The sequence below is a fragment of the Podarcis gaigeae genome (assembly GCF_964106915.1).
Source record: "Podarcis gaigeae genome assembly, chromosome: 9".
Classification (NCBI taxonomy): Eukaryota; Metazoa; Chordata; class Lepidosauria; order Squamata; family Lacertidae; genus Podarcis; species Podarcis gaigeae.
Genome location: NC_139685.1, coordinates 25,827,777 through 25,841,605, shown reverse-complemented (window position 1 = coordinate 25,841,605; position 13,829 = coordinate 25,827,777). Strand labels below are relative to the sequence as shown.

The following is a 13,829-nucleotide window of genomic DNA, read 5'->3' as shown; positions in this document are numbered from 1 at the left end:
TTTCAAGTCATTGAATTAGTCAAACAAAACAGTCATATTCGAGGTAAGACATTATCGTTATAGGAAATATGAGGCTATTGGATAAGAGGCATGGGAAAAGAGGGGTGGAAAGGGGAAGACAGTGAAATTGCATTCTTTTCTTCTTCTTCTTTGGCGATCACTCGTAGCCGAGTAAGATTGTCTCCCATAAACACGGTTTTAACAATGAGTCCGTAAGTGACTGTGGAGGCCAATTCTGGATCCACACCTCCTTCCACAGTGGGGACATTGGTTTCCGGGTGGGAGTTGATCACGGTGTGGATTTGCCAAGCGTGCCTTCCTCCTAGTACGTTTCTCCCTTGCGCCCTGAGTTCGAGTGTCTTCAAAGCCCATGACACCTTTGGTAAAGGCTGTTCTTCAACTGGAGCGCTCGCAGGCCAGTGTTTCCCAGTTTCATGTGTGAAGCTTTTTGTGTCAGCATTATGTAGACAGCTATTTTATTCTGCTGATGCTGTGAGAGTCTGGAGGGTGCTGGGTGTGACAGGTTGCGTGTGTTTTGTTTGTATGTGTGTTGTTGGGTCAAATTGAGCATATCAATTTGTATGCTGTTGCAGGGGATAGGTCTTGCTAGCTTGCAAATGTATTTGAATGCAATTCATTATTACTTTCTGGGTTCAGATACGCCTCCTTCCACTCAGCCCAACAGCAGCCATCCCAGAGACAGCTGCTATATGCGTGTCCATCAACAGGTGATGGAACGTGATGGAACGGGGACTTATTTCTTACTCTATTATGCTCCCTGGGCTTATTCGCAATGCAATCCATGCCTACTCAGAAGAAAGCCTTAACATGGTGGCAGCGTAAAGATGCACCCCTAAACACACTTTGCTGACTCTCAACGTCCCACTGAACCTAGTGAGGCTTGCTTCCAAGTAAACATTAGGCTGAACACTTCCTAAAGTGAGAAGACTGCCTAGATGCAGCTATGTCATCCACGCAAATGTATGGAATCTGTGTGTTTATTTAATAATTGGGGGGGGGGGTTTGAGGAGTTTTCCACAGCCATTCCAGGCAGTCAGCTCTCTGAAATCTAGTCTGGAGTTCTAGATCTTCTGACCTAACTTGTTTATTAACTAAAAGACTTCTGCAAATGCCTCACTTTAGCCGTGGCTCCCGTGGGGCAGAAAGAAAGGCGGCGGTCAGCACGCAGCGCGCGCGCTATGTGCAGTAGTCCCAGGGCATGCACAGAGCGCACAACCACCCCCCCCCCCCCATTGGCCAAGGCGCTGAAACAACTGGCCTCCCGCCTCCTCAGCATGCGGGTCTTAAGGGGAGACGGAGTGGAGCCGGCCGGGGGCGAGTTACCTTTTCCTGTTCAGCAGCAGCCCGCAGAGATGGGCGGCGGCGGCGGCTGCTCGGCGGAACCGTCGGCGTCCCGGCGCCTCTCCCTGGCAAGGAAGCGCGAAGGAGGCGGGCACGGGAGAGCGATCCCCATCAGGGGAGAGAGGGTTTGCCTCTGGCTGCGAGGCGGCCATGGCTCCGTCTCCAACACTTCGTTGGGAGAAGCAGCCTCGGGCTCATTCCTGTGGCAACACGAAGGCGGGACAGGGAAGCCTTGGGCATATTTTTCGCCCTGGGCGCACGGGCGGCAACGCGAACACGCCCTGGGGCGCGGAAACCTCGCGCAACGCGGAGAGGGAAAGAATCTTTACAACAACCTGGGTTCCTCTTCCTTCCTTTCGCCAGGTTCTGTGTCTTAAAACAGCTGCGCGTGGCAGAACTTCAACAGGTGGAGGGGCTTCCCCTTACACCGCATTTGAGTGCGAGGAGAAGCTGCACCAGCTGAACTTCTGCCTGCCACCAGGTTACTCTGTTAGGCCAGGTCAGAGACTAGGACTTGTCAATCAGAAGGTCGGCGGTTCGAATCCCTGCGACGGGGTGAGCTCCCGTTGCTTGGTCCATGCTCCTGCCAACCTAGCAGTTCGAAAGCACATCCAAGGGCAAGTAGATAAATAGGTACCACTCCGGCGGGAAGGTAAAGGCATTTCCGTGCACTGTTCTGGTTCGCCAGAAGCGGCTTAGTCATGCTGGCCACATGACCCGGAAGCTGTACGTCAGCTCCCTCGGCGAATAAAGCGAGATGAGCGCCGCAACCCCAGAGTCGTCCACGACTGGACCTAATGGTCAGGGGTCCCTTTACCTTTACCTTTAAGAGAGATGACCCCCCCCCTTGTTGCTTCTTCCACCTTCTGGGAAATGACATTGCCATCAAGACAGTGATGATCGTCTTCCAGAGAACTACTCTATACCAAACTTTAAAATGGGAAGCGTAATGCTGGTGGTCAACAAAAGAGGTTTAGCATGTTTTTGAGGCCTTGAGGCAAATCTTTAAAAATGTAGTATAAACACCGACAACTGGGAAACACTGGCCTGTGAGCACTCCAGTTGGAGAACAGCCTTTACCAAAGGTGTCATGGGCTTTGAAGACACTCGAACTCGGGACACAAGGGAGAAACGTGCTAAGAGGAAGGCACGCCTGGCAAACCCTCACTATGATCAACTCCCACCCGGAAACCTATGTCCCCACTGTGGAAGGATGTGTGGATCCAGAATTGGCCTCCACAGTTATTTACAGACTCGCTTTTAAAGCCGTGTTTATGGCAGACAATCTTACTCGGCTACGAGTGATTGCCAAAAAGAAGAGAGAGGCATTTGTTGGACTTTGCATTCTTGGCAGAGTTTGGATTCCAGCGGATATCAGGGTAGCTGAAGTCTCCCATGACTGCTATATATCTCTCTCCTTTTTTGAACCTTTGATAATCTGCTTTAGGAAGGCAAGTCCTCTTGGAAGTCTATAGCAGACACCCATATTAAGGTCACTGTTGTTTCCCTCTCAAACAATTTTTTTACCTTTATACTCTCAATCTACCTTCCATGCTCCAAGGCATCCTCAAACACGAATTCTTTATAAAATTCTATACCGAGCATTCAGTGAAAATGCACTTTTCACACATGGTTGCTTGCAGTTCAATAGTAAAGTACTCATGTTTATGCACAGGTGTCTTTGAGGGCAATATAAAAATGTAGGGAGAAGAAGCATAATTCAGTTACAATGCTGAGGTGGTCATCAGAAGTAAGACCAGCTGAGGGCCAAACTACACATGATCCATGAAATGGCAGCCCAAAGGTAAAGGGACCCCTGACTGTTAGGTCCAGTCGTGGCTGACTCTGGGGTTGCAGCACTCATCTTGCTATATTGGCTGAGGGAGCCGGCATACAGCTTCTGGGTCATGTGGCCAGCATGACTAAGCCACTTCTGATGAACCAGAGCAGCACACAGAAACGCCGTTTACCTTCCCGCCGGAGTGGTACCTATTTATCTACTTGCCCTTGGATGTGCTTTCGAACTGCTAGGTTGGCAGGAGCAGGGACTGAGCAATGGGAGCTCACCCCGTCACGGGGATTCGAACCGCCAACCTTCTGATTGGGAAGTCCTAGGCTCTGTGGTTTAACCCACAGCGCCACCCGCATCCCTTTGGCTTGAAAAGCCACTTTAGGAGATAATTGATTTGTCAGGTGAGGAAAGGATTGGCACCCCCTCCCCACTAATGCTTCCCCACTCTCAGCAACTTCCTCCTGGAGCAGATTTTCAAAATAAAATGGGTCATCCCGTTGATGTTTCATTAGTTTTGTCTATTTGAACATGAGAGCAATGGTACTTACTCCTTACTCAGATTGTTCTATTTGTGTAACATAGAAAGCGAATGAGAGATCATTTTAAACGGAAGGCACATTCTACCTAGTAAATACTCCATGTAGCAGAGAAAATGCAAAACTGATTTAAATATCATTTGTGAAAATGGCTTAAATGTGCTGTTAATAGCCTCCCTGGAGTAGTGGGGGAGTTAGAAAAGAGAAAGCAATTCTGCTAATGAGCAAGGAGATGAATTAAAGATATTATTTAAAATCAATAGTGTTTACAGATGCTCTTTCCTCTCAGGTCGTCAGCTGAGGGTAGCTTGCCAGTCTAGCACTTTTTGAGCACACCCCCCCCCCCAAATGGGGCTAATCCCTCTGAAAAACAGGAGATAGGTTGTGTTGAAGCCAAGAGGCAAAATATAGAGCTTAGAGCAGGGGTCAGCAAGGCTTACTGGGCATGGCCTGAATCAGTCCCACGGAGATCCTCCATGGGCTGGACCAGTGTAGCACAACACCAGAAATCATGTCTGCGCATGTCCGTGGTGCCAGAAATCACTTCTGCACATGCCCAAATGCCAAAAATCGCTTCTGCGCAGGGGTAATTTCGGCATCTGGACATGCGCAGAAGCGATTTCCTTCTTTTCAGATGCGGAAGAGAGTCCGCGCACTGCGCTGTGCCAGTTTAGCGCAGCACATGGGGACTCATTGAGTGGACGGCTTGGTTCGGGAGCTGCTTATGGGCCAGTTAAGTGACCCTCATGGGCCGCCTTCAGCCCATGGGCCTTAGGTTGCTGACCTTTGGCTTAGAGCCATGGTTCTCAACATGAAGCACACGCCCCACACGGGGGCAATTTGATTTTTAAGGGGGCAATTTGGAAGCTTGTTTAGACCAAGTTAATGGCCTTTTAGGCTTCCTCCACATGAATAGGAGTTCACTTTTTGAATAATTAGAATTATATGTCATGGGGGGGGTCAGGATTTTAGAGATGCTTAGGTGGGGCATGGCAAAAAAAGGGCTGGGAACCACTGGCTTAGAGAGAAATGAAGCAGGTGGAAGTCATTAAGACTACACAGAATTGAATGATTTCAGAAATATTTGTGGAAGGGATTAGCTTTGGGAAAGGGAGAACAAAATGTTTCATTAATGAAATGTTTTGCAAGATTTGAAGAGCATTGGAACAAAACTCTAGCATGGAAAGGGTTACATGAGAAAAACCAGCTTTCCAGAATTACTATAACCCGGATGGTGGATGTTTTTTCCCCTGGTGTCCTGAAAGTGAAGATCTGGATTTAGTGCTGAAGCCCTTTCTGAACTGGCAGGTGGTTTCGGAGCCAGAACTGTCTGGCTTCCCTTCATTTCTGAAGCGATGCACGTAGACTTGTGGCAAAAGTTAAGTGTTCGGGAACAGCAGCGGCACTGCAGATGAGGGCGGGCGAGGAGATGTAGCTCCTGCTCCTGTCTCTTCTTTCGCCAGTGGTAATATCCTTAATGGAAGATCATCTCAATCAATACCTCCAGGCAGCTGCTAACTGACTGGGATAATGGAATCAAAATGAGTTAGTGCGAATGGGGCTTTTTCGCTGCTCTGGTATTAAAGATGCCTCTGCCCTGTGAGAGTCAGGGGGCTGCTGAGACCCACAGAAGACAATCTCTCTTCACATCAGTAAACTATGTCAGAGAAGAGGAGCCTCTTTTGCTGGGCAGGACTCTGAATGGGGCCACTGGTCTTCTGGCCAACAAGCTGGGAGCTGTGGCCTGATTGCCGTGTGACACTGAACTCAGGTCCTAACTCCTGGAGGGACTCTAGAAGGAAGAAGGAGAAGAGGTGTGGAAACAAGACATCTGCCTGGGTCGCTCGTGATCAAAGCCAAGGCAATGTCATCGTTGGTGAAAGAGGACCTCAACAAGAAGCTGTTCAAATCCCTTGGGCAAAGGTTGTATGAGTTCATTGAAGTTGAGTGTTCGGGCAAGGATCGCTTCTACCTCTGCGCTTCAGGTAAATAGGAGAGGGCCTAACAAGGTCCAGGCTACAGCTATCCAACCTGGTGTGTGTAGGGACTAAGAGTGTGAGTATGGAGCCAGAAATTTCTGATTCAAAGCTCTCCTTAGTCATGAACTAATGTGGCACCTTGTAGAGAAACCACAGTTTTCTCAGCCTCAGTCTATCTGCAGCAGAAAGGTAATATAACGGACGTTTCTGATATAATGTGTGTGGGGTGCTTTGAAAAAATCCAACACAAATGTTAAATCTTCATATTTGACAGGGGATCTCCTGGCTGCAATTTCATGCCATTTCCAATAAATCTGATGTATTCTGATTAATGGCATTTATTTCCAAGTAAGGCAGCAGTCTTAAGCACATCTGCTTGGAATTAGGAAATCAATGAAATTTTCTTCAAAGCAAATGTGACGGGGATTGGACTTTGAATGTGTTTAGAGTTAAGAGGCTGGTGCTTCCCACAAGTCCAAGAAAAAGAATAGTAATCTAGTTTTACAGTAAATTCTAATGCATGGTTACTCGGAATTCAGTTGTACTTATTTTAATGGGGCCTACTCCTAAATAGGGGGTTTTAGCTGATCGCTTGAGTTTGTTTGTAAATGCTTCTTTACAACTCACTGTGTCAGCTGTAGGCAGACTGCATTTAATATTGTGCCAGCGAAATGGCATCTTCCTTTTCAATCTGCAGTACTAAGCCTATTTCTGATTAGATGTAATTCTTACTGCATTCATTTTCAAGCCAATGTGCTCAGGATTGACTTATCTTAATTGTTTGTTGCCATCTCCCTGCATGCTTCAAGTTGGCCCAACTCATAACAGTGTTTACGGGTTCCCTATGTCTTCCAGTAACTGAGAAATGTGTGAAGCTAGAAGATATTGTAAGTTTGTGGGTTTTGTTTGCATTGTAGTTCTGGTAGCCATTGTAGAGGATTTGTTAGTTTTTCCTTCTTATGTAAGTACAACTACAAATTCTTTAGATATTTGTTGCACTGCTTTGAGCCTTGATACTAGGTGTTTTTGCAATGCAATAATTTATCACCACAAATCATCGCCAATAGAACTATTTTGGTAGTTTAACAGAGATGCTAATCAGAAGTTTGTATGTGTGTAATATTTCCTACAAAACCCTAGGGAAAGATTATCCTTTTTTCTTCCCAATACGATAATATAAGCACCTGTAACATGAAGCAAATAATTTTGTAGTCGGAGTACTTTCAAAGATTTTTTTTCTACGAATTGAAAGACTTTAATACCCTTGTTTATCTTCTGCTTATATTTATCACCTAAATGTATGGTCAATGTGCTGTATTATCACCCATGTTGCGGGTGAGGTATGCCACTAATATGAAGATCTGCTGGTTGCATTGTTTGAAGCCGCTAAATATTTCCAAATGCAAGACCTCAAGAGAATGCAGAGGGATGAGTTTTCTTCTGAAATAGTGGGGGAGCAACATTTTTGTAATCAATAGGACTGTACAAAAGGGGGTGAAGAAATTGTTTTTGCCCAGAATATTAGGAAAGAAAAAGCAGGGACACCATCAAAGGCCACCACCTCAGATTCAGTGAATGTTAAAGCACAGAATCAGAATGGGTGGTGAATTAATGGATTGGAGGACAGAATGCCTCTGGGGCAAAACTTGCTTCCTTATCTGAGTAGCTGAAGATATGAAATTGCTGGTCATGAGAGATTCTTTTCCTAGAAGACACATTTGCTAGCCTCCTTCAAGCTGCCCTTCTGCAGGTGCCATCTGCAAAACCTCCCTCAAAACAACATCCTTCAGTATATGCATTTTTCTCACTTAACATCCAGTGGGTGTTTGCTTCACTGCTGGGCAAAAATTAACATAGACCAAACCAAGATTCAGTAAGTCACTATGGAGTTTCAGAACCTACTGCTGCCTCTGAAATTCATTTTGATATTCACAGTCCTCACTTTGCTTTACCCAGAGCTTCACCCTGACAGTCACAAGATCTAGGGGAACGCAACCGTTGGAGTCGCACCAGGCACAGAGCTTGTGGGGCGCCACAGCAGACGCCACCACTCTTGCGTCCAATGGAAGGTGAGAGGTGGTGGGCACCAAATTTTGGCACTTCACAAGGTGCCACTGAAATTTGAGACACCGAGGTCCGCCAATGCACCCACATTCCTATTAACTTAAAAGGCAACTTGGTTTCAATCAATTTGCTTGACAACTGGGTTGTGCAAAGAAAAACTATGCACAGTGGTACCTCGGGTTAAGAACTTAATTCGTTCTGGAGGTCCATTCTTAACCTGAAACTGTTCTTAACCTGAGGTACCACTTTAGCTAATGGGGCCTCCTGCTGCCACCGTGCCGCCGGAGCCCGATTTCTGTTCTCATCCTGAAGCAAAGTTCTTAACCTGAGGTACTATTTCTGGGTTAGTGGAGTCTGTAACCTGAAGCGTCTGTAACCCGAGGTACCACTGTAATTGTCTTCCAAAAATTGTTTTAAAAGGAAAGGCTATATTTAGCAAAGCAGTGGCCAGTTTCCAAAGCTGCATACAAACAAAGGGATTTGGAATGGTGCTACTCAGGCTGCTGTCTTTCATGACACATGGCAAAAAACTTTTGTAAGTGAAAATTTCCCAAAAGCAGTTTGTGATACGGTATAGAAGTCTGCTCTTCTGAACAGGAAATGTCAAAAAAAATTTAAAATAATCCATGGGGCCTTCCCAATCCTTTGTATGTATTTAAAATAGCTCTTAGGTTTCAATCAATGTATTCAGGATCATGGTTCAAAGTGACAGATCTAGCTGTACCAAGAAATAAACCGCACTGGAATTAATAGGATTAACTTCAAAGTAAGTATGCTGAGGATTACCTGTGGATATTCATAGCACTTTTATATATAAAAAAGTATATTAAGAGTTGGGCTTTTAAACATACACTCACGCATGTTGTATCATGCAAATCACACAAAGTACATCACTTACAAAGTGCATATGCATGCATCATTCTTTATACACTTGTCAGAAGGCTGAGTCAATGTGTGAGGTAAACCACAACAAACACACTCCATTTTCAGGTCTTCATTGGGCATATGGCATCTTCCATCATTCAGCACCCTGGACAGCTCCACCGAAACTAAGCAAAACTTGGAAGTCCTAAGTGTGCAAAGTGAAGCACTTGCATATGTATCCTAGGCTTTGCAGATACTGTACTCCAAGCAAGACACCGTGATCCTGGCCTTGAGCCAGTTGGTTAGAGGAGGTAGCAATGTGGGGTGTGTGTGAAAGAAAAATGGAGCTGTTTGCTTCCTTCCCACTGCTTGGTAAAGTGAAGGGAGGATGAGCACCCTGAGCAGTATAGAGGTGAAGAGAAAATGGTCTGGGTCTGGGATGGAGAGCATCTTTCTCAGGATATCAAACATGGGAGTGATAGGCACTGTGTTTTCCCATATGGGCTTCTTCCTGCAAGCACCTATTTCCTAACCCTTTTCCCCACAAACTTTAGGGAAGTTTTTTATGTTTGATGTTTTATTGCGCTTTTAATTCTGTTGGGAGCCACCCAGAGTGGCTGGGGAAACCCAGCCAGATGGACGGGGTATAAATAAAAACAATATTATTAATAATAATATTAATATAGTAGCATGTAAAGAGGTGAAATCACTGGCTCTGAAGCAGCCGCCAGATTTTGGTAAATTAGTGGATGCAACATCAATGTGAGAGAATCTAAGAGTGGACAAATGCACAAAACACTGGAGGCAGTGTGAACTTTACCATCACAATCTTATATTAATATATCAGTCACATTGTATGTCCATTAGCCAGACTGTACAGGATGTTTCGGTGCCATTGAAGTGTTTGTATATTGAGGTGGCAATCTTAGTCACATTTACTTGTAAGTTCCATTTGGAACTTGCTTCCAAATAAGGATGCTTATTGCACAAAATAAAATATGCTTGCTAAATGTATCCAAACTTAACAAATTTCAGACACTGCTGGGTCATATTCATTAATTGAAATCATATAGTGTTTCTAAAAATAACAGGGAATTAATTTTCAGATAAGTGCAGAAATGTATCATCTGTGCAAACTTCTTCTTTTTTTGTCTTGCAGTAACAAAAGGTGAAGAAGTACAAATAACTATGGTGAAACACTTTAGGATAGGCCTCGATGAGAATTACGAAATATCTGAAAAATGGTTTCTTGACGATTTGGAGATGATTGATGGGAAAGAAGCTGATACTGTAAGGACTGCTTTTTATTATAAGGCATCATTGTACTGCAGTTTGTGATGTAATCTTTGGAATGAAACGCTAACGCAATAAGTTATTATGTTAAAATTGCATCATGAGATTTCAGGCTGAATATTTTGTAGCATATCCATACTATGATTGCTCCACATACAGGCTTTGCTGGCCAAAACCACTAAGCAATCTATTTCAGTTCTATGAACCTTATCTAATTAGCAGCAGCAACAAAAAGAACCATTTGAGTTTAAGGGCTTTCCATGTTCTCTCAAGCTCCAAACTGTGTGGAAATTACAGTCTTATTTAAGCAGTAATGATATAGTACGTTATCTTATGGTCAGTTTCAGCACTGCCACTATCTTGGAGCTCAAATTATGGAAATTCATTCACGCAACATATTAAACCAAACTTTTTGTTAATTGAATACAAACATTTTGAATGAAGAAGGAAGAACTATCCTCAGTAATAGGAAATTACACAGCATCTAGAAAGACAGGAATTCACATGCAATTTACATTATTACTTTTAATTGGTTAATTTATTGAGCAAAAGGAAGTTGGAAATAAAAGTTGGCAATTTCTTTCCTCACCAGGGTTTCTACCCCATGTCTCTCAAATCTGCTCCCTGCTTCTTTTCACCTATAAGTTCTAAACCTCTTGGCCTAACTGAACTTTAAATACTTTAAGGCAGAGGTTTTCAACCTTTTTGAGTCCACTGCTCCCTTAACCAACTACAGTCTTTCTGCAACACCCCTGTGGGGCTCAGGAGCCCAGTTATGTCACCCCTTGCCTGAGAGATGGCAGCCTCTCATCCTTTTTCAAATACCCACCTTTGTGGAGTGTTCCCTCAGGCTCCTCTCCTCTCCCCTCTCTTTGGGAGTTGTCTGAGCAGCCCCAGCTGCCACCCCTGGTCTCTGAGCTGTCTTCCTGCCCCAAAGAGAGTTTCCTTCTCACACTGTGCCACAGGGGCCTGGGAAGCACCCCAAAGCCAGCCCCAGAGGCACAATTTGCCTGGAGAGCTTGTAGCTAGGGCTGCTGCAACAAACAGCTGCACAACCCTTTGGGAGGCAGAGGTGTGAGAGGGCATCAGAGGAGGGAGGGAAGGAAAGAGGGACAAAGGACAGTGGTGCCCGTGGCATCCCTGAGCACTATTCAAGGCACCCCAGGGTGCCATGGCACACTGGTCGTAAGCCACTGCTTTAAGACTTAGGCCTGGTTTGTCAAAGAGAGTGAAAGAGAGACAGAGAGAGGAAAGTACTCTTGCTCTCATGTGATTCTATTTCAATTACATACACCATTTCAAAATTTCAGAAATATTAATTTTTAATAGCAACAAACATATCTGAAGCAAATTATAACTATTCAAATATTTCTATTTCATCAAAATTTCTGCTAACTGGTAGAAGGATTCCCTCCCCACCCCCAACAACAGCAGCAAAAAGAACTGGCACAAGTTGTACAAATTAGAACCACTCAAGAGTTTGGGAAATATTTCCAAAATCTATCTTGGATCAATAAATGTTTTTTTTTTATCCACAATAACATGCCCAAGCTACAAGGCAATTGAGTGCAGTGCAATAAGGATTTAGACACTATCATACAAGTAATAATTTTTCTCTTTTCATTTATTTCTTTTCAGGATAATCCGTGGTTTGATATGCATTTCAAGAAAGTCTATAGTTGGGAAGCTTATAGCTGTGCATCTAAATACGCCTTTGCGCGGACATTAAATAAACTGAACGAGATGTACCTCCAGAAGGACTTGAAGATAGTCAACTTTGATTTTACCTACATAAATGATGGTTCACTCTGGTCATCTAACAACGGGGATGACTGCTTAGTACTTATGAGAATCTGCTTCTATGCATCCAACCTTTTGTGTCTGTCTCTGTGCCCTCTGCCTGTCTGACTATTATCACTCTCTCCAGATTTGGATACAATTTCAAAATAAGGTTTTTAAATAGTTCAATTCCGTACTGTCAGGGTTTCGATTTTTCATAAACGGTTACAATTTTTTATATAAATTGTTCATCTCAAAGAGAGAGTCTTGACAATATATGTATGTGCTTAAATATCTATTTCCAACCACTTATTTCACCTAAATTGAAACACATATTCAGGCTGCGTTCCTGTAATCACGTACCCCATTGGACTCCATGGTGTTTCCTCTGAATAGACATGTATAAGATTGCAATATAGCTACAGCTACACAAAACTGTATGTTAGTTTTATATCGGTCTAACTGGCCTGGCTTCTCCCAAAGAAACCTGGGAACTGTAGTCTGGCATGTGTTGGTGCTTTAGGGGGCAAGGAGTTGTGTCCCGTCCCTTTGTTACTGTGCATGCAATAAACTGCAGTGGGCAGGAGCGGCAAAGACAAGTCGTGTTATGCATTTTTATAAGATGGTTTTCCATTTCTGCCACCTCTGATCTTTAGTAGCCTTAGAATACAAAGCAAACAAATATGCACATTCCTACAATAAAGGTAAAGGGACCCCTGACCGTTAGGTTCAGTCGTGGACAACTCTGGGGTTGCGGCGCTCATCTCGCTTTACTGGCCAAGGGAGCCGGCGTACAGCTTCCGGATCATGTGGCCAGCACAACTAAGCCGCTTCTGGCGAACCAGAGCAGCGCACGGAAACACTGTTTACCTTCCCGTCGGAGCGGTACCTATTTATCTACTTGCACTTTGACGTGCTTTCGAACTGCTAGGTTGGCAGGAGCAGGGACCGAGCTACGGGAGCTCACCCCGTCGCGGGGATTTGAACCGCCGACCTTCTGATTGGCAAGCCCTAGGCTCTGTGGTTTAACCCACAGTATCACCCGCCTATGCGATTTGTGCCCGCCAAGCCAAGATGGAACAGGCTCTTGCTGCCTATAAAGAGAACAAACAAGGTGGCTTGTCCTGCACTTCTCAGACTCGAAGCAGAGCTAGTGAACAATGTTCAGCTCTGCAGGTCACAAGTTGTGTGTGCTTTGACCACAATAAAAATGAATAAATAAATAATCAGAAGAGTTGCACAGCATGCGCTGGGAATCATGCAGTTCCATTTGGATTGCAACTAGTCATGAGCAGTGGGTATAAGTCTGGATTTATATAATGATTATACATGTTTAAAGCACATAGCTTCCCCAAAGAATCATGGGAACTGTAGTTTGAGAAGAGTACTGGGAATTGCATGTCTGTTAAAGGAAAACTACAGTTTCCAGTATTCTTTGGACGGAAGCCATGCACTTTAAATGTGTCTTGAATGTGCTTTGTGGGGTGGGAATGTGAATATGGGGTGATACTGAGCTACATAGACTCAGTGGTCTAACTTGATAGATGGCAGCTTACTTTATTTAAAAAGCAAAACAAAACTTTTAAGTTTTACATGTGAAAACAGCCTGCAGCAGATACATATTGCTATCAGTTTTATACTTAACACGCATATGGAAGCACTGGTGGCTGCAGGAGGAAGTTCCTTTAGTAACACTCTAATGAAACAACAAAAATCGAACTGTAAATACTCCCTGCCATTCTTTCTTAAGAAATGAACAAATAATTGATACTTTCAACAGACTTGTTTGGTATCTTTGGAACTGATATGTAACTACATATTTGTTACGTTCAACTATTTTTGCTCTTGCTTGGCTCTTCTTTATTTGTGTAACTGGATTCAAATGAAAATACAGTGTATACTTAAAATACCACTGCTATGAATGTGGCTATCATATATGCATTGCTGCACACTCTGTTGTGAAAGTGAGCTGATTTAAACCTTTATGATACCTCATTCACATTCTCGGGGCACAATAGCTCAGGAATTCTTAAGTCATTACAACTATGGAATTTTTAAAGCATTATCTTTTTAATTAGTTTGATTCAGGATCAACAAACATGAATGGCCAGTACTTTAAAATACAACCCCTGCCCCCCCAAAAAAAAATAATTATGAGCC

At 44.0% G+C, this 13,829-nt stretch overlaps 2 protein-coding genes across 6 annotated transcripts in view; one reads left to right on the top strand and one right to left on the bottom strand.

Annotated features, from left to right (window-relative positions):
- LOC310853084 (cyclic nucleotide-binding domain-containing protein 2-like) overlaps nucleotides 1–1,514 on the bottom strand; it is a gene marked incomplete at its 5' end in the record, with an annotated part of 39,625 nt that extends 38,111 nt beyond the window's left edge. The window contains one exon of the mRNA XM_083757249.1: nucleotides 1,345–1,514. Coding sequence (XP_083613375.1) covers nucleotides 1,345–1,514 — 170 coding nt within the window. The remainder of the gene's footprint in view (nucleotides 1–1,344) is intronic.
- Nucleotides 1–13,578, top strand: part of EXOC1L (exocyst complex component 1 like) — a 114,538-nt gene extending 100,960 nt beyond the window's left edge. For 2 of the 5 annotated variants that reach the window (XM_083756094.1, XM_083756095.1), the window contains exons 3-4: nucleotides 9,757–9,887; nucleotides 11,529–12,338. In XM_083756094.1, coding sequence (XP_083612220.1) covers nucleotides 9,786–9,887; nucleotides 11,529–11,798 — 372 coding nt within the window. In that variant the 5' untranslated portion in view covers nucleotides 9,757–9,785 and the 3' untranslated portion in view covers nucleotides 11,799–12,338. Of the gene's footprint in view, nucleotides 1–30; nucleotides 44–5,369; nucleotides 5,676–9,756; nucleotides 9,888–11,528 lie in introns of those variants that run through there. The other 3 variants (XM_083756096.1, XM_083756092.1, XM_083756093.1) reach the window with 3 other exon arrangements.
- Nucleotides 13,579–13,829: the final 251 nt, after the last annotated feature.